Here is an 18,960-nt window from a genome sequence, read left to right on the forward strand (position 1 = left end):
TATACTCAGGCATTTGGATTCAGATCTGATTTAGGAACCAGTGTTTCTATGTGAGCACAGCTGGTGAGGTGACTGAGGAACAGAATGCCACCTGTCCTGGCACCTTTGATGCAGGGCTCTTAGGAGGTGAAAGGCGAGGTTCAGATGCAGAGTTGTGCAGGGCAACTAGTGTCACTAGGGTATCTGCTGGGTTGATGTGAGCCAGGGAAACTCCTCACTGACAGGTAGAGCCTAGCACCACCTCTACACCTTGAAGAGTTATCATTTTCAGCACATCAGATTTTAGTGTCCAGGACAATGGTTACTGGCATGATAGTGGGCCCTGTCAGCAGAGTGTCTGTGGTAGAGTGCTCTTCCATGAACAGAAGATATTGAAAAGAGGGAATGAGAGGACAAAGAGAGAGGGCTAAACAGGTAAAGCCACTTTGTACAAGCCTGGTGACCCAAGTAAATTCCCAGAACACATGTAAAGACAGAAAGGTATACAGAGAAATCTGTTTATACACACAGACACACACACAAAATCTCTGTCTGTCTCTGTCTCTCTCTCTTTGGTAATTTCTCCCTAGTGTTCTAAGACTGAAGATGATGAGACACAGGATCTATACTAGGATTCTTCTGGCACATGTGAGGAGGGGCTGAGACACATTCCGAGGCAGTTGGAAAATTGAACTGGCTGCCAAGATGGAGAGCAAGGAACAAACCATGACTTTTTACATTCCCAAGGTCGACAACATAAAGGGGGACCTGAAATACCAACGAGTGAGGAGACAATGAAGGCCACCAAGACCTGAGCACAGAGCTAGATAGAAAAGAGCGCCTACAAAATTCTGACTTTTAAAAAGAGGTAAGAGGTCTACAGATCGAACCACCTGGGGACATCGAAGGAAAGAGAGAGAGGAGATCTCCGGGATCTGGGGTTAGATTCCTTTTTGTTTTGTTTTGTTTTGTTTTGTTTTGTTTTATTTTTTCGAGACAGAGTTTCTCTGTGTACCCCTGCTGTCCTGGAACTCACTCTGTAGACCAGGCTGGCCTCAAACTCAGAAATCCGCCTGCCTCTGCCTCCCAAAAGCTGGGATTAAAGGCGTGCGCCACCACCGCCAGACCTGGGGTTAGATTCTTTGGCAACATTTCCCTCATCCTTGTAGCCTACCCTTCCTACCAACAATCAGTCAATGTCAGCCCAGAAGCAGCAGCAGCATGTGAATGAGGCTTACACCTACATCTGTGGCAGCCTCTCTGGCTTTAGCCTCTTGCTGTTGATTTGCACTTCCCCACTGAACTGGGGGCAGTTCTGGTGACCAGCAATGACTTTGAGTTCAAAGCAGGCCTCTGGACCTTATGCAACCATGAGCTGTGCTGGAGACACAGACCCAAGCCACCTTGTGAGTGCCACAAAAGTGACACCGCACAGTGAGGTCCCACAATTGCAGGCCTGACTTTCTTCCTTTAAGATCTCTGGATCTGAGACAAGCTGTGAATATGACTGCCCTTTTTTATTGGTATCCTGTATATGTCCTCTTTCCTATCCTGGGTTAATTCCTGTTACAAATTAATAAAAGCTACTTCTATTCTTTAGGTAGAATTCTTTTGACATTTATGAGGTACTAACTTGGAACGGGTTTAGATATAGGTGACCCACATGATTGATACTTGAGAGTCCCTTCTATCTGGACCACTCCTCTTTCTAGACCAAGGCTTCTCATTGATGTATACAGGGAGGCCTCTTTGTATTGGCGGTCCTAAACATTTTGAAACTTTGACAGCTAAGCTTGCTGCCCTTCAAAAGCTGAAATCAGAGCTGGGGATGAAGCTCACATCTAGAGTACTCATCTGCCATATACAAAATATGTGGAGGGCAGAGATGTGGTTAAGTAGACAGTATGTTTGCCTACTCTTCACAAGGTTTATTATGCAAAGCTTAACCAGCTGTGATGGTACCCCTATAATCCTAGCATTCGGAATGCAGAAACAAGAGGATCAAAAGTAAGTTTGAGGAAGCCTGGGCTATACAAAATTCTATTTTTTTAAAATCATGTGATCTTGTTTCAGGAAAAAGAAAGTATGTTAAGTATGGTAGCACATGCCTGTAATATTATTCCTTGGTAGGCTGAGGGAAGAAGATAGTGAGTTTGAGACCAGCCTGGGTTAAATAACCAGACCTGTTTCAAACATCAATCTCGTGTGTGTGTGTGTGTGTGTGTGTGTGTGTGTGTGTGTGTGTGTATGTGTGTATGTGTGTGTGTGTGTGTGTGTGTGTGTGTGTGTGTATCTATCAGTGTGCAAGCATTTGAGTGTATGTTTAGGGTTTTTTTGGGGGGTTTGGTTTTTTTTTTTTTTAAATTTGGTTTTTCCAAGACAGGGTTTCTCTGTATAGCCCTGGCTGGCCTCGAACTTACTCTGTAGACCAGGCTGGCCTCAAACTCAAAAATCTGCCTGCCTCTGCCTCCCAGAGTGCTGGGATTACAGGTGTGTGCCACCACTGCCCGGCTTGAGTGTATGTTAACATCTATGTGTTAAACATGTATTTATTTACATTTGTGTATGTCTGGTTATGCATAAGCCACAGCAAACTTAAGGTGGTCAGGGCATAACTTTGTGGAATTGGTTTTCCCCTTTCCTGTGAGTCCAGGGATCTAACCCAGGTTGTCAGGCTTGTTGTCAAGTGCTTTACCCACTGAACCTTCTTGCTGTCCCTCCTGTCCCCACTCCCAGTACCAGAACCATGCAAACTGGTTAAGTGTAAGCCTATGGGTGAACTTTTTAAAAGATAAAAGTGTCATAAACTCCAAGGGCAGGAAGTGCAGAGGGTGTGAAGGGACTCAGGACTGGGCTCTCAGACAAAGACAACTAGGCCGTCCAGTCTCTTGGGCTCACCACTGTCCAGCTGACACTCACCATTGTTGATGTTTGCTTTTATCTCCACAGCCCAGGTTTTCCTGTTTATTAGTGTATCTGTGCCAACAGCAGGCCTAGCCTTACAGCTCATCAGTTCACACAAGCAAGAGGAAATCAACATTTCCAAGCCAAATAATCAAATAGATCCAACTTAGGCTAAGTTCCCTTTCCTGGTCCTCTTGACTATAGTCAGGCAGCTGTAAGCAAGAATAGGGTGCTTGGGGTATCAAGAGCTAAATACTGCAAAATACACCTAGCTGTAGGCTTCCTACAGCTCAGTCTTAGGCTACTTGGACTGTTCATTTTCAGTGACACAGCCTTTAGAAAATAAGCTACTTTTAAGTTATTTTCTGGGCTGGAGAGATGGCTCAGAGGTTAAGAGCACTGTCTGCTCTTCCAGAGGTCCTGAATTCAATTTCCAGCAACCACATGGTGGCTTACAACCATCTGTAATGAGACCTGGTACCCTCTTCTGGTGTGAGGCATACGTGCAGACAGAACATTGTATACATAATAAATAAATAAATAAATCTTTAAGTTATTTTCTTTTTAATGTGACTAACTTGTTGGAGGCCTCAAAGCAATTCACCTCCATGGTTAGAGTTATCATTTCTATAATGGAAATGAATGTTTTTTATCATAAGGAGCAGGCTATAGAGAACAAAATGAAATTTATAGGGTAGATCTTTAAAAAAAAAACCTTAAATTTTTAATTAAGTATGCTTGGTACACATGAGTAAAGGTGCCAACAAGTCCAGAAGAGGATGCTGGATCCCTTGGACCTGGTGCTCTAGATGGTGATGAGCTGAACGTGAGTGCAGGACCCACATGCCTTTAACTGCTCAGCCATGCCTCCTGGACAGAATCCTGTGGTATTTTGGTTGCTTTGTTTTGTTTGGCGGCAGCAGGTGGCTTCTTTTTCTTCTTCCTCTTCCTCTTCCTCCTCTTCTCCCTCCTTCTTCTCTCCTCCCCCTCCCCCTCTTCTTAAAATAGGGTCTCAAGTAGCCTCTGTGGTCTCCAACTGACCAAGCAGTTAAGGACAATCTAGAACTTCTGTTCCTCCTGAATCTATATCCTAAGTGCTAGGATTACCTGTGTGTACCACCTCAGCTGGACAAAATTGAAATAATCTTTGTTTGTTTTTGTTTGTTTGTTTTAAGGCAGGGTCTCACTCTGTAGCCCTGGCTGTCTGGTAGACTATGCTGACCTTGAACTCAGAGAGATCTGCCTGCCTCTGTCTCCTAAGTATTAGGACTAAAGGCATGTACCACAAACAATCCCAGCACTTTGGAGGCTAAGGTAGGCTAGCCGCTCTTACTCTGTTGTCTAAGTTGGGCCCAAATTCAATAGATAATAAGTTAGAGTAACATCCTTTCTCAAAAAAATAAAAAAGTGCCAGGCATAGTGATGCGCACTTGTGACTCAGCACGTAGAAGCCAGAAACAGAAGGATCAAGAAGCCAAGGTGTTCAGTTATTTAGCAATTATGAGCCTAGCCTGGGCTACATCAGAGCTGTATCAAACAACAACAACAACCAAAAAAATAAGGTAAAACAATAAAGTAAAATGCTAACAATGGTTACTTATAATCATGGAGAATGTGGCCGTCTTCTTGTCTGGTTATATTTAGTGCTCATTACAATATTTAGATTGAATATATATTGCTTATAGAACTGGAATTAGGAAAAAGGTCTTAAACTGGTTGGTCATAGCAATCGCTCCTTTTATAAACTAATTGACATGACTGAAATATTTATGTATTATCCTTAATTTGCCAAAAAAGGCTTTGTCTTCCCAGTAAAGAAAATCCACGTAGCTAAGTCTGGTAGTGTACCTGTAATTCTAGCACAGACATAGGAAGGTCAGCAATTCAAGGCCAGCTTGGGATGCAGAGTGAAAATCTGTCTCTAAAGGGGGTGAAGGGGTATTTTAAGTGATAATGAAAACTTAGTGAAGAGGATCTTATTAGTGTCCATGCTACTACCTGGCACTCCATTTCACCTTCTTTTATCCTAGTTCTTTCTCTGAGACTTATTCTGGCTTTAATTAGTTACCTGTTTTTGTTTGTTTGTTTGTTTGCTTGAGACAAGGTCTCAAGTAGCCCAGGATAGCCTGGAACTCTCTATGTAGCCCAGGCTGGTCCGGACCTTCTGAGTTCTTGTGTTGCCATATCCTGAGGGCTGGGATGACAGGTGTGTGACACTATACCTGGATTTCCAGCGTCCCTCCGGGATGTCAGTTCCTGGACTGCTGAGGCCTTTCCTCCTCTCCTTGCAGGTTATCTCCAGTGCCCCAGGGCCTTGTTCTTCATCTCTACCCTCTGCATGCTTGATGGCCTTGGCTTGCTCTTGAGCTCTTGCCGCCCTTAAAGAGAACGGTATCCCCTGAGTCGGCTCTGAAGGGTCCATCCTCAGCTTCTGCTCAGCCATGGACTAGCAAGGTAGAAAATGCACCAAGGTAAAAACAGGCAAGGAAACTGAGTGTTTCTGGGCTCTTTCGTATTCTTTCCTATCCTTTCCTTCTCTTCAACATCACACCACGTGGCCCTCTTCTTGCCCTGACTCATTGCATGGAGCATACAGCTTAATTTAACTGTCTTATACCAAGTAGAGGACCCATCTTTCTCTCAGCTTGGCTAATCCCCAAGTTTTAAACCTTTTGATCTCTGCCATGGGTATGATCCCTACAAATGACAGAGGAGCTGGGAGAGGCAGCCAGGGCTGACAAAAGATGCTGATAGATTGTGATATCATTCCTTTTGGTCCCAGCTGTCAGCTTGCTCCTCTGCCTCAACCTGTTTCTGGCGCAGGTTAAATGGTACACAACGAGTACCATGGAGTCTGAGTTCCTGTGGACCTATTATCTTAATTGGTGCAGTGACGTCTTATATATCTGTGTTGGTGAGTCAACCCCCTGCGCTGGGCTCAGGAGGATGGGACAGGAAGTCATTTCTGTAACAGGAGGTAAAATGGAGAAGAAATCAACACATGGCAGATTTGTCCAAGGGGAGGTAGTATGGTATGGTGGGAAAGCATAGATTTGATAATCAAAAGTCTAGAATTACTAACTTCTCTCCAAAAATGAGGTATGGATGGGTTAAGTAATTTGTCATGATCATTGAAATCCAGGGGAGTGAAGTGTTACCCTAACCGGACCATGAAAGAATGAACATGAATTTTAAAAGCTAAGAGACTGTCTGTCTGTTAAACCACATCTCATTTTTCCCCTCCTCTAGGGATCATCTCTTTTCTCAACTACATAACCTTCCAATCTCATCCTCCTGATGGGAGTGCCAGCACGGATCTATGGCAGAAGTCCAGGCTGGGCACTGGGCCGGTGCCAAAAACACTGTCTGCTACAGCTGAAATGTCACATGCTGAGATGCAGTTTCTAAGTGGGAGACAGGAAAAACTACGGAATGTGAGAAAGGGAAAACTAGAGACCACAAGACTGTGATAGGATGTCTGGAGGCTAAATCCTGCCGTCTTAAAAAAGGGGGGGGGTGAGGTCAGAGAGAAGTGAAACTTGGATGAAACCTTCTGATATCATGTCTGTCGTAGCATGAAAGCTAAGGAAATGTCTTTTATATGCACTGAATCAAAAATATGTAAGACAATTATAGAGAAAGGAATGGAAGTCTGGAAAAGGGCTCAGCAGTTAGCATGCTGCCAGACATCATGGGATTCAGAGTTGGAATCCCAGCTCCCACATAACAAGCCTCCTCAAAGATTAGGTGGAGATGAGGCATTCTCTTCTGGAGAGTGTGCACACAGAAATACATCTTAAAAATAAAAGAGGAGGTAGTGAAAATTCAGAGAAACATATTTTATTCTTGCCGAAGATTTATTTTTATTTATGTGTATGTTTCTCTCTCTCTCTCTCTCTCTCTCTCTCTCTCTCTCTCTCTCTCTCTCTCTCTCTCTGTGTGTGTGTGTGTGACTGTGTGCAAGTTCCCACAAAGACCAAGAGAGAGAATAGAATTTCCTGAAACTTGAGTTATTGGCAGTTGTGAGGCATCTGACTTGAAGTCTGGGAGCTGAACGCAGGTCCTCTGGAAAAGCAACAAGTACTCTGTAATCACCAGAGTCCTTGCTGAGATATTTTTAAAGATGATGATGATGATAGAATTTGGGGTCATAAATGTAAAAGGCTAGCAATAAATGCCCTATGTGGAACAGAGAACTTTTCAGGCACTGGGGAATCCCATGAACTCATGTGATCCTTGATGAAGGTTAATTCTGAGTTGTTTTTACTGCTTATGGCTTTGGGCATTCTCAGGATGATGACAGTTGGGCAATACTTATGGATAGGAGTTGAAAACCCCCAGTGGAGAAAATATCAACTACCCCAAAAAGCTGAGAGATATGGGTAGATTCTGGGGAACTCATGGAGATCTCAATTCCTATGAGGACTGATACTTAAACTGCTGTGTCCAGCCTGGTCTGCAGAGTAAGTTCTAGGACAGCAAGAGATACACAGAAAAACCCTATCTTGGGAGTGGGGAGGGGAAACTCTATAGTCCATCATGTAAAAAGTGATTCTTAGCTCCAGGTGAGGAGAAAATTTTAATGAGGCATTCATAAACTCACTGAAATTCTTTAGGACATTTGTAGTGTAGTAGATGGAAGAGAAGAGGGGTCAAACCAAGACGGACAGCTTCACACACCAGAAACAACGTCACCAGCAAACAACAGTAGTACACAATCTGGGCTTTACATAATCCCAAGATTTTCTGTGCTCTCAATTCACCAGTGAGCAGAAGTAAAGGGGAAGGTGGCCTCTGTGGGGTGCAAGGGACTCAGCATGCTCTCAAGACAAATTAGGGTCAGGTCCACAACTTTAACTCAAAAAAGTTCTAGAAACTTGAAGCAGCTGCCAAGCACTGCCTAGAACTGTAATTTATTTAGAACTTGGGCTCAAAGATGCAGAAAGTTGCAAACGCAATAATGAGGCAGCCTGCCAGGTCGCTAGCTGCTTCTGTGGTGTTCCTGAGCAACACAACAGAACCCGAGACCTAACGCTCTATGTCAGAAAACCCAACCCCTCAAGTCTGGGTAAAGTGTTTGCCATACCTGAGTTTGGAGCCCCAGAACTAACATAGAGCTGGACACAGTAACACAGGTCTGTATCCCAGGCTCCTACAGGAGCCAGAAGGTAAAGCAGGGGATATCTCAGCTCTTAGGTCAGCTAGTCTTGAACATACAGAACCGAACACCAAGAAACCTTGTCTTAAGGTGACGAGGGAGTTGCTCAATGTTGTCCTCACCTCCACATGGCAGTGATCACACGGGCTCACACACTAGGGGAGGATGGGCAAAGGAAGGAAGGAGAGGGGGAGGAAGGATTAAAACCACACAAAATGTGGCTTTAGGCAGAGCATTTTTGGCCAAAAATAAGGAAACCCTAAAACAGCCAGGATGACTGCAGAGAGGAAAATGACACCCCTGCCCTAAAGTGCCTTGAGGAACTGGGGAGGTAACTCAATTGGCAGAGTGCTTGTCTAGCATAAAACACTTTATTCAGTCCTGAGCACCTGACAAATCAAGTATGGTTTGCACGCACCTGCGATTCCAGTATTCGGTAGGTGTAGAGGATTAAGGTCCTCCACCTACATAGTAGGTTTCAGAGCACCATGAGCTATGTGAGATCCTATTTTATTTTATTTTCAAAGATTTATTTTTATTTTATGTGTATGGGTGTTTTGCCTGCATGTATGTACCATGTGCATATAGTGGCAGTGGAGGCCAGAAGACGTCGGATCTCTGGAACTGGAGTTACACATGGCTTTTGATAGCCGTGTGGATGCTGGGAAACGAAGCTGTTCCTCTGCAAAGCCTTCTGAGCCATCACTCTATGACACAGGGTTTCCCTGTGTAGCCCTGGCTGTCCTGGAAGTTGCTCTATAGACCAGGCTGGCCTTGAACTCAGAGATCTACCTGTTTCTGCCTCCTGAGTGCTGGGATTAAAGGCATGTGCCACCACTGCTTAGCAAATACCTTCATTTTTTTTCTTTCAGAAGTTTCCTGTATATAGAAATTACAAGAAATTGTTTACAAAAGCTGAACAGTCAACAATAGGGGTATTCATTCCACTGAAGTAATTTGGAAGGAGTGCATATGACAAAAACTTTAGACTAAATCATGAGATAACTGAAAAAGCAAGCCTATGAAAGATAAATAAAAATAAGTTTAAATGAAAAGAAACTAATTAAAAATAATGAACATTTGCAAAGTGTGGTGGCACATACTTTTAATCCCAGTGCTTGGGAGGCAGAGGGGGGTGGAACTCTGAGTTCAAGGCCAGCCTAGTCTACAGATTGAGTACCAGGACAGTCAAAAGTACACAGAGAAACCCTGTCTTGTAAAACCAAAAGAAGAGAAGAAAGAGGAGGAGGAGGAGAAAGAAGAGGAAGAGGAGGAAGAAGAGGAAGAGGGAAGAGGAGGGGGAAGAGAAAAGAAATCATGGATGTTTAAAAAGTAGGCATTGGAATAAAGATTCAATAGAGCCGGGTGGTGGTGTCACACACCTGTAATCCCAGCACTCTGGAAGACAGAGGCAGGTGGATTTCCGAGTTTGAGGCCAGCCTGGTCTACATAGTGAGTTCCAGGACAGCCAGGGCTATACAGAGAAACCCTGTCTCAAAAAAAAAAAAAAATCCCCCCCCCAAAAAACCCCAAAAAAGATTCAATAGAGATGTAAACATCGTGGCTCATGTCTGTAATCTCAGCACTAAGAAACCTAATGCAGGAAGATCAAAATGTAAGGTTATCCTCTACTACAGAGCAAATTTGAGGATTGTCTAGACTATCTGGAGCTATAATTTATGTAGAACTCAGGCTTTAATTGTCAACTTAATACAGCCTAGAATTACCTGACAAGAGTTTCAAAAAGGAACGCTGCCGTCCCTGGGTTGGCACGAACCTGACAAGAATTTCAAGGAGGAAATATGTACACTGAATTGATTTGTTAGCATGTCTTCAGGAGATTGTCTTAAGTTCATTGGCACAGGAAGACCGAGTCCACTGTTGGTGACAGCATTCCCTAGGCAATTACAAGAGTGGAGATTATGAGCTGAGCATAAGCCAGCGAGCTGAACACTATGCAGTCATATGCTTCTCTCTCCTGCTGACTGAATGTGCTCTGAGCAGCTGTTTCAGGTTCCTGCGGTTTCTGTGCTGTGATGGACTGAAATATGGAATAAAGCTAAAATAAGACCTTTGCCTTAAGTTACTTTTTGCTAGCAAGCATATTTTATCATAGCAACAGAAATGAAACAGAACATAGAATATAATCCAGAAAACACACTCAATAAAAGAGAAAATAGCCAGGCTTAGTGGTACATAATTTGCAATCCCAAGACTACCGAGGCAGGATGAACCAGTTTGGATATATAAAAAAAAACCCTAGTGAAGGAAAAAGAGGAAGGCAGGAAAGAAGGAGAGAGACAGGGAAGGAAGACTTTATTCTCAAATATCTAGAATATTAAAAAAAAATCCTGACAGTTTCAAAAATGCTGAAAGCTGCCTATTTCATTTTTCTCTTTATCCTAATCGCAACAAAATTAAACTTTTTTAAAAAAAGATTTTATTTATTTATATGTAAGTACATTGTAGCTGTTTTCAGCTACCAGAAGAGGGCATTGGATCCCACAACAGATGGTTGTGAGCCACCACATGGTTGTCAGAATTTGAATTCAGGACCTTCTGAAGAGCAGTCAACACTCTTAACTGCTGAGCCATCTCTCCAGCCACCAACAAAATTAAACTTAAATTCAGTTAACAGAATGATTAAAAGAAAGGCTCCTTTATTTCAATAACTTGTCAATGTAGGTAAAACAGAGTCACAATGGAAGTGACAAACTATTTGGAATTAATGAAGAATGGGTTTTGAAACTCAAAGCCTCAGGGCCTCAGCTCAGTGGTATCATGCCTGCCTAGCACATTAGAGGTGCAGGTGAGACTCCAGTACTACATAAAAATAAAATGAAACCCTAAAAACATTTATTAGAAACAAATACATATTCTTTAAATAAGTGAGTGATGCATATAATCTTCAAGCCTGCAAAATAATTTTTCACATTTTTAAAATGTGAAAAATTAAGGTTCAAATATTCTTTCAAGCCGGGTGGTAGTGGCGCACGCCTGTAATCCCAGCATTCTGGGAGGCAGAGGCAGGCAGATTTCTGAGTTTGAGGCCAGCCTGGTCTACAGAGTGAGTTCCAGGACAGCCAGGGCTATACAGAGAAACCCTGTCTCGAAAAAAAAAATATTCTTTCAAATATTAGTTATTTTCTCTGTTGCCATGATAAAATACCCGACAAAAGCAACTTAAGGCAGGGCTTGTTTTGGTTTCTAGTCTGAGGGTGCAGTATATCACCATAGGAAAGTCAAGCCCGGAGTTGGAAGCAACTGGTCACATTTTATCCACAGTCAGGAAAAGGGGAACTGTTGAAAACTTTACTAGGGTGCCATGCCACCTGGCAGGAACTTGAAATTTTCTCCCAGCCTTTGAGTGGGAATTCCTGAATTAGCCAAAATCCCCTCCACCTAGGGTGGAGCACTCAGACCAAGGTGAAGCCCTTTGTTCTTCAAGGACCTGCAGTTTCCTGAGAGATACTACACCTACTGAGCAACCAAACGGGTTCCTCAGAGAGTTCCAGCCTTTGGGGGAAGGGTTCCCCCCTCCCCGCCTATATATTTGGAGTCCCTTTCAGGTAAACTATTTGATGTAACTGCCCACAGTTACAGGAAACAGAGTGTTACCATTCAGGACCTATGGCCAGAGAAAGGTGCATCCGAGTTTAGGAGACTCTTCCCAGTAAATTAACCTAATCTAGATAATCCCTTGCTGGTGTCCTAGAGGTGTTCTCCTAAGTGATGATAGATCCTGCCAAATTCACAATTATCACAACCAAAATATAATGCTTTGAACAAAAACCAAAAGAAGACGAAGTACTGCACCTGGAGAGATAGATGGTCTAGTGGCTAGATCACTGGCTGCTTTTTGGAGGACACAGGTTTGGTTTCCAGCATTCACTCGGAGGTTGATAACGGAACTCTTGTTCTAGTAGGGGATCTATCCTGTCCTCTGGCCTCTTCCAGCATCCTGACACACGTATGGTACATAGAGATACATGCAGGCAAAACATCCATATACATAAAATTGATTAATTATTTTTAATAAAGACAAATAATATAGTCAGGAAATGCAGCTGGAGAGATGGCTCAGGAGTTAAGAGTACTTTACTGCTCTATTAGAGGTCTAGAACTCAGATCCCAGCACCCACATCAGGTGGCCCACAAATGCCTTTAATATCTGTAATTCCAGCCGGGTGGTGGTGGTGCAGGCCTGTAATCCCAGCACTCTGGGAGGCAGAGGCAGGCGAATTTCTGAGTTTGAGGCCAGCCTGGTCTACAGAGTGAGTTCCAGGACAGCCAGGGCTTTACAGAGAAACCCTGTCTCGAAAAAAACCAAATCCAAAAACCAAAAAAAAAAAATCTAATTCCAACTCAAGTATATCGAATGACTCTTTTTGACTTCCCTGGGCCTTGGTCTCACGTACACACATGTGCACACACATGTGCACAAACGTGTACACACACAATGCCCCCCCCCTACAAACACACTAAATCCTTTGTGAAGAAAATGTAAAAGATCCTTGTTTTATTATCACCAGTATATTTCAGGTCAGTGGTAAGTTCTTTGGAAACAGAATACCAAATGATCACTCCCCCAAATGTTTATTAGTTCCAAGGGGGAAAAATCTTCCTTTGCAATGGAATTATTTGGCAAGTGTCACAGTATCAAGTGACATCACACAATATGCCTCTTGATTTGACACAGTGGGAGGTATGCACAATTACCACTGTAGTGTTTTGCTTAGCAATGTTTGACCTGGTTTCTTAAGAGAGTCACAGAAATCTGGAATGTGCGGCCTTCTAGACAATAACTGGTCCTGACTATCCAAGGACATCATAGTGTGAAGACCAGAGGGATGTAACAGAATATTCAAACTGAAGACTGGAAACACCGTAACAGGCAGATGATATGCTTTGATCCTGAACTTCTCAAAAGTGTTTAAACATTCTTTTGAAAACTAGGGAAATTTGAACATTGAATGTATGCTGGTGGTTGTATTAGATTAATGTGCTGTTTCCCCTCCAAATTAGTAATAATGTGGGTATGTAAAAGAATATCCTTGTTGCTTAGGAAGTAAACTGAGATATCTGGAAATGAAATATCATGGTAATTATTGCCTGCTTTTGGATAGTTTGGCAAAAAGAAAAAAAGTATATGTGGAAGCACAGAAAACCAATAGGCCAAGATGTTGATGTAAGACCCCCCAAAACCGAGGGTGCCCCAGCACCCCACACCTTGGAAGGTGACACCCAAATCACTCTCGAGAAATGGTCTCGATGCAATAGCATGAGGGTTTCTTTATTCCAGAATTCTGGGTTCCACAGCCGTACACCACGCAGGGGTAGAGGACTGAGGACCACGAGTGCCGAATTGCAACAGCTTTTATAAGTTTACGACAAAGCCCGAGAATCACAAACCAATCATTTCTTAGCATGGAGAGCCCGAGAAATGCAAGCCAATTGATTTGTACCACTCCATAGTTTTTAGGCCAATCACTTTAAATTATCGGAGCCCAGTGGACCAATTAGTTTCCTATTTTCTTGAATGTCTATAGCTGTGTGAACTCCTGCATAGGGGAAATGGCATAAGCAGTTTACAGAAGCAAGATAAGCTTAGCCCATTTCCAGTTACCTTGTGGGGCCAGGATCACCTTTTCAAGACCTTTCTGCTAGGTCTAAACAAAGGGCAGGCTCTGGAATGTGACCTTTTACCTAGTTTCTAACAAAGCGAGATAGCATTTTAAACTTCTGACTTCTTGGGGTCATTAGAGTTAGGCTGTATTATTTTCTATCCTTTCAGTGACAGCTAAGAATACCAGGCTAGAAATGTGTCCAGTTAGTTTTACTCTAGGTTTGAAGTGTTAAAAAATAAAGTATAGGGGCTGGAGAGATCGCTCAGTGGTTGAGAGCACTGACTGCTCTTCCGAAGGTCCTAAGTTCAAATCCCAGCAACTACATGGTGGCTCACAACCATCTGTAATGAAATCTGACACCCTCTTCTGGTGTGTCTGAAGACAGCTACAGTGTACTTAGATAAAAAAATAAATAAATCTTTTTTTTTTTTTTAAAAAGTAGCTGGGCGGTGGTGGCGCACGCCTGTAATCCCAGCACTCTGGGAGGCAGAGGCAGGCAGATTTCTGAGTTCGAGATCAGCCTGGTGTACAGAGTGAGTTCCAGGATAGCCAGGGCTACACAGAGAAACCCTGTCTCGAAAAAACCAAATCCAAAAAACAAAACAAAACAAAAAAATAAATAAATAAAAATAAAGTGTATTTTTGAAGCAGACATTTCTAGTGAAAACAGTTTTGAGAAATTTATTACTAGATAATTTAGGAAATTGTGTGTGTGTGTGTGTGTGTGTGTGTGATATACGTGTGTGTCCATAATGTGTTTAGCCCATGCACACACACTGTGCAAACCTACCTGTGGAGGCCTGAGGTCAGGGCTGAATGTCTCTTTCTATATATTTATATTCCCACATCCTTTTTAAATTCTATTTTTATTTTTATGTGTATGCGTGTTTGCTTGTACGTGTGTGTGTCACTTGTGTGCCTGGTGCTCCCAAAGGTCACAAGAGGTGGGCGATAGCCTGCAACTGCAGTTGTAAGGCATTTTTCTGGAAGCTGAGAACCAAACTCTGAAGGAACAGTAAGTTCTTTTCACTACTGAGCCATCCCTCCAGCCCTTCCACCTCAGTTTCTGAGACAGGATTTTTTACTACACATGGATTATGAACTTGGTGAGACTAGATGGCTAAAGAGGTCCCAGCATCCTCCTGTGTCTGCCTTCCCAGCATGGGATTAGCCTGTTTTCTTCCGCATATACTGCCAGGGCTATACAGAGAAACCCTGTCTCAGGAAAAAAAAAAAAGAAAAGAAAAGAAAAAGAAAGAAAAAGAAAGAAAAAAGAAATGAATCAGGACTGAATCAGGACTGGAGAGATGATGGCTCAGCGGTTTTTTTGTTTTGTTTTTGTTTGTTTTTTTCTGAGACAGGGTTTCTCCGTGTAGCCCTGGCTGTCCTGGAACTCATTCTGTAGACCAGGCTGGCCACGAACTCAGAAATCCACCTGCCTCTGCCTCTCAAGTGCTGGGATTAAAGGCGTGCGCCACCACCACCCGGCTAGCTCAGCGGTTAAGAGCACATTATGGATGGTTGTCTTCTGACCTCCATCCACACGCCGCTCCCCAAATACACAGATCTTTAATAAATTAAAAATAAGAACATTGCCGGCGGTGGTGACACATGCCTGTAATCCCAGCACTCTGGGAGGCAGAGGCAGGTGGATTTCTGAGTTCTAGGCCAGCCTGGTCTACAGAGTGAGTTCCAGGACAGCCAGGGGTATACAGAGAAACCCTGTCTCGGAAAAAAACAAATCCAAAAACCAAAACCAAAACCAAAAAAAAAAAAAAAAAAAAAAAACCATTAAAAATACTATCAATCAACATTTAGGTCCCAAGGAATTATTTAGGAATGCATGGACTGGATTTTCTAAAAGACTATCTCAAATGTTGATTTTGGGGGAGGGAAGTGGTTTTGAGACAGGGTTTCTTTGTGAATCCTTGGCTGTCCTGGAACTCTGTAAACCAGATTGGCTTCCAGCTCAGAGAGATCCTCCTGCCTCTGCCTCCCAAGTACTGAGGTTAAAGGTGTGCACCACCACCACTCTGGAAATGTTGAATTTTAATAACTCACATCAGTGGAGAATGTTGCACTAGAACATAATTGACTGAAATTCTCGCATCCACTCAGCTCCTGGCCACTTGGAGATAAATGAGTTTAGCTTACTTTATTGTATTTCGATTTTCTCTGCTGTGACATTAGAATCCCTTTCAGCTATAAAACTAATTAATAATTTTTAATACTTCCAACTTTTTTGTAAGTGTGAGTGCCTGCAGGTGTGAGTGTGTGTGCATGTCTGTGTGTGCATGTGTGTGTGCGCGCGCGCGCACATGCAGAAGCCAGAAGTTAACATCTCACCCACTCCCAGCCCCTAGACCTTAACTTTTGCTTCAACTAAACTTCTAAGGTCCATAATTCCTCTCCATCCCCAAATCTACAGAAATACTTGTTTAAGGTTTTTGGGAGTCCAGTTTCCTGCTTGCTACTGTTGGGCTCTGACTCAAGTTTATCCACCCATATACCCTTTTCTTTCTCTTCTGCTTCAAAACTTCAATTCAGCTTCTTTGACCTCTTCTTCTAGTGACATTTGCCTATCATGTTACCATTTTAACATATGCTTCCTCTGAATAATAAGTAGCTAATGTTTATTGAATGTTTTCTCTGTGTGCCAAGCACCGTGTTGAACATTTTATAGATAATATCCCATAGGATCTTTACCCACAACTACAAAAAAAAAATGCTATTAGCTTCTCTATCTTACAAATGAAGCCAAGACAAGGTAACAGAAAGATCAGTTACCAGTGGCTCTGAATTTTAAACCAAGCACATAGACTTCAGGGCCCCTACCCTGTTGCTCTAATAAAAGCAAGATGAAAGAAGCAAATACCAGATTAAGATGAAAGATGACCTTATGGCAGGAACCCAGGCCCTTATGCATGCTGGGTAAGCACACTACAACTGCCTGTGAGAGAGTAGACGTTCAAGGTGTTTTGCTTATTTGTTTTTGTTTTTGTTTTTTTTAATAGCAACTAAGTATATTAGTCAGTCTTGGCTGACTGGATCTAGAATCAACTAAAAGACAAATTGTTGGGCAATCTGGTTATGGAGTTTTCTCCAGTTAGACTGTTTGAAATAAGAAGAGTCACATTAAATGTATGAAATACTTTATGATAACGCAGTTAAAGAATTATCATCATTACTGTTATTATTATTATTTATGACAAGATCACTATGTAGTCTAGGCTTGCCTTCAACTTGTAATTATCCTTCCTCAGCTTCCTGAGTGCTGGGACTAGAAACATCAGTGATCACCCTCAGCCCAGTCAGTGTAATTGTGCCCAATATAGCAAAGTCTTGTTCTTTCTAGATATGTAGTTTCCACAGCAAGAATTTATTCTCACAGACTGCAGTATAGGGGCTGGAGAAATGGCTCAGTGTTAGAGTCCTTCTGTGCAAGCATGAGGACCTGAGTTTAGATCCCTAGCACCCAAATACAATCCAGGTGTGAGGGTGCATGGCTGTGACCCCATCAGCCCTGGGAAGGGGGAGAAAAGAGTATTATTCGGGTTTGCTGTTCAGGGAGTCTAGTTAAATCATAGCGCTCCAGTCCAGTGAGAGACTCTGTCTCAAAAACTAAACAAATAAAACTCTGGTGGTGAATGATAAAGATATTTGAAATAGACCTCTGACCTCCACTCCTTATCGCATTCATATCCCTTGCACATGCCCTCTACATACATACCCCAAGAAAAAGGAAAGAAAGAACAGTCTAGGCTCTTAATGTTTTCTCTTTTCTGATTGACTTATTACTTGAATTCATATGTCTTGATGTTTATCAAGCCTAGTTCCCTTTTCAAATGAAAGTAGAATTAGGATGTAAACAGCCTCATACTCACTCATATTCCTTAAACTGCAATCTGTCGGGAGGACTAGAAAGTCAGAAAAAGAATGAGCAGATGGGGTTAACCCCAAAGCCTTTTAGCTTCAGGCACAGTTACAGAAGCCCAAAGCAAGTCCTTCAGTCCCTCTGCAACTGTTTATGCTCCAGGAATTCAAGTGATTTTGCTTGCTGTCTTTCTCTCCCTTGGGAAACCATTCAACTGTCATTGCAATCATTTTGATGTTTTGTATTCTGCCTCTTATTCTGCCTAGGAGTAATAAAGTGGGAGAATTTAATATTTGAAATGAACAAGTGTAAACTGGGCAGTGATGGCACATGCTTATAACCCCAATCATGGCTCCTTAGCTGGGTCTCAAAGTCTACAACTTTTAGGACTTAACATGGATAAGACTTAAATAGTTCCCTAGCTTGTTTGCTTGCTTTCTACCCGTGTAAATGAACATATATGCTGTGGGGCTGACCTCTAGCACGGATGGTGACTGTTTTTTATTTTCAGTTTAGCCATATATCATGACTTTTTCCAGATGAATTTTCAGGTCACAACACCTTTTTTGGGGGGGGAGGGGTTGGTTTTTTGGATTTGGTTTTCTTGAGACAGAATTTCTCTGTATAGCTCTGGTTGTCCTGCAACTCTCTCTGTAGACCAGGCTGGTCTAGAACTCAGAAATCCACCTGCCTCTGCCTCCCAGAGTGCTGGGATTACAGGCGTGCGCCACCACTGCCCGGCTCGCAACAGCAATTTTAATGATGACTTTAAGCGTTTTTCTAATTTGTTAAGGCAATTCAATTCATTCCCTGATTTTTTCCACAGCTGAATTTTAAAGCAATTTCTTCCTTCCTTCCTTCCTTCCTTCCTTCCTTCCTTCCTTCCTTCCTTCCTTCCTTCCTTCTTTCTTTCTTTCTTTCTTTCTCTCTTTCTTTCTTCTTCTCCTTCTCCTTCTCCTTCTCCTTCTCCTCCTTTTCTCCTTTTCTCCTTTTCTCCTTTTCTCCTTTTCTCCTTTTCTCCTTCTCCTTCTCCTCCTCCTCCTCCTCCTCCTCCTCCTCCTCCTCCTCCTCCTCCTTCTCCTTCTCCTTCTTGTTTTTTTTTTGGATTTGATTTTTTCGAGACAGGGTTTCTCTGTATAGCCCTGGCTGTCCTGGAACTCACTCTGTAGACCAGGCTGGCCTTAAACTCAGAAATCCACCTGCCTCTGCTTCCCAGAGTGCTGGGATTATAGGCGTGTGACACCACTGCCCAGCTAAAGCAAATATCTTCAGATCAAATTATCGAGTTAACTATTTCAGATAAATAGGCATGCTAATTTTTTTCTTTTGGCCTATAACATGCTTTCTAGAAGCTGTTCCAAAATTCATCTCAGAAGAATATATTCTCTAAGTACCAACCAGGAGACCAGGTGGTCCTG

General features: G+C 42.6%; 1 protein-coding gene across 1 annotated transcript; it reads left to right on the forward strand.

Moving 5' to 3' along the window:
• The first annotated feature begins 684 nt into the window (after positions 1-684).
• Positions 685-6,721, forward strand: Tmem202 (transmembrane protein 202). Its single transcript, XM_052188157.1, is given in 6 exon segments — positions 685-762; positions 1,149-1,293; positions 1,296-1,385; positions 5,175-5,299; positions 5,638-5,797; positions 6,133-6,721. Coding segments are annotated over 6 exon segments (819 nt in total). The 3' UTR covers positions 6,354-6,721.
• Positions 6,722-18,960: the final 12,239 nt, after the last annotated feature.

This window comes from Apodemus sylvaticus, chromosome 7, assembly GCF_947179515.1.
Source record: "Apodemus sylvaticus chromosome 7, mApoSyl1.1, whole genome shotgun sequence".
Classification (NCBI taxonomy): Eukaryota; Metazoa; Chordata; class Mammalia; order Rodentia; family Muridae; genus Apodemus; species Apodemus sylvaticus.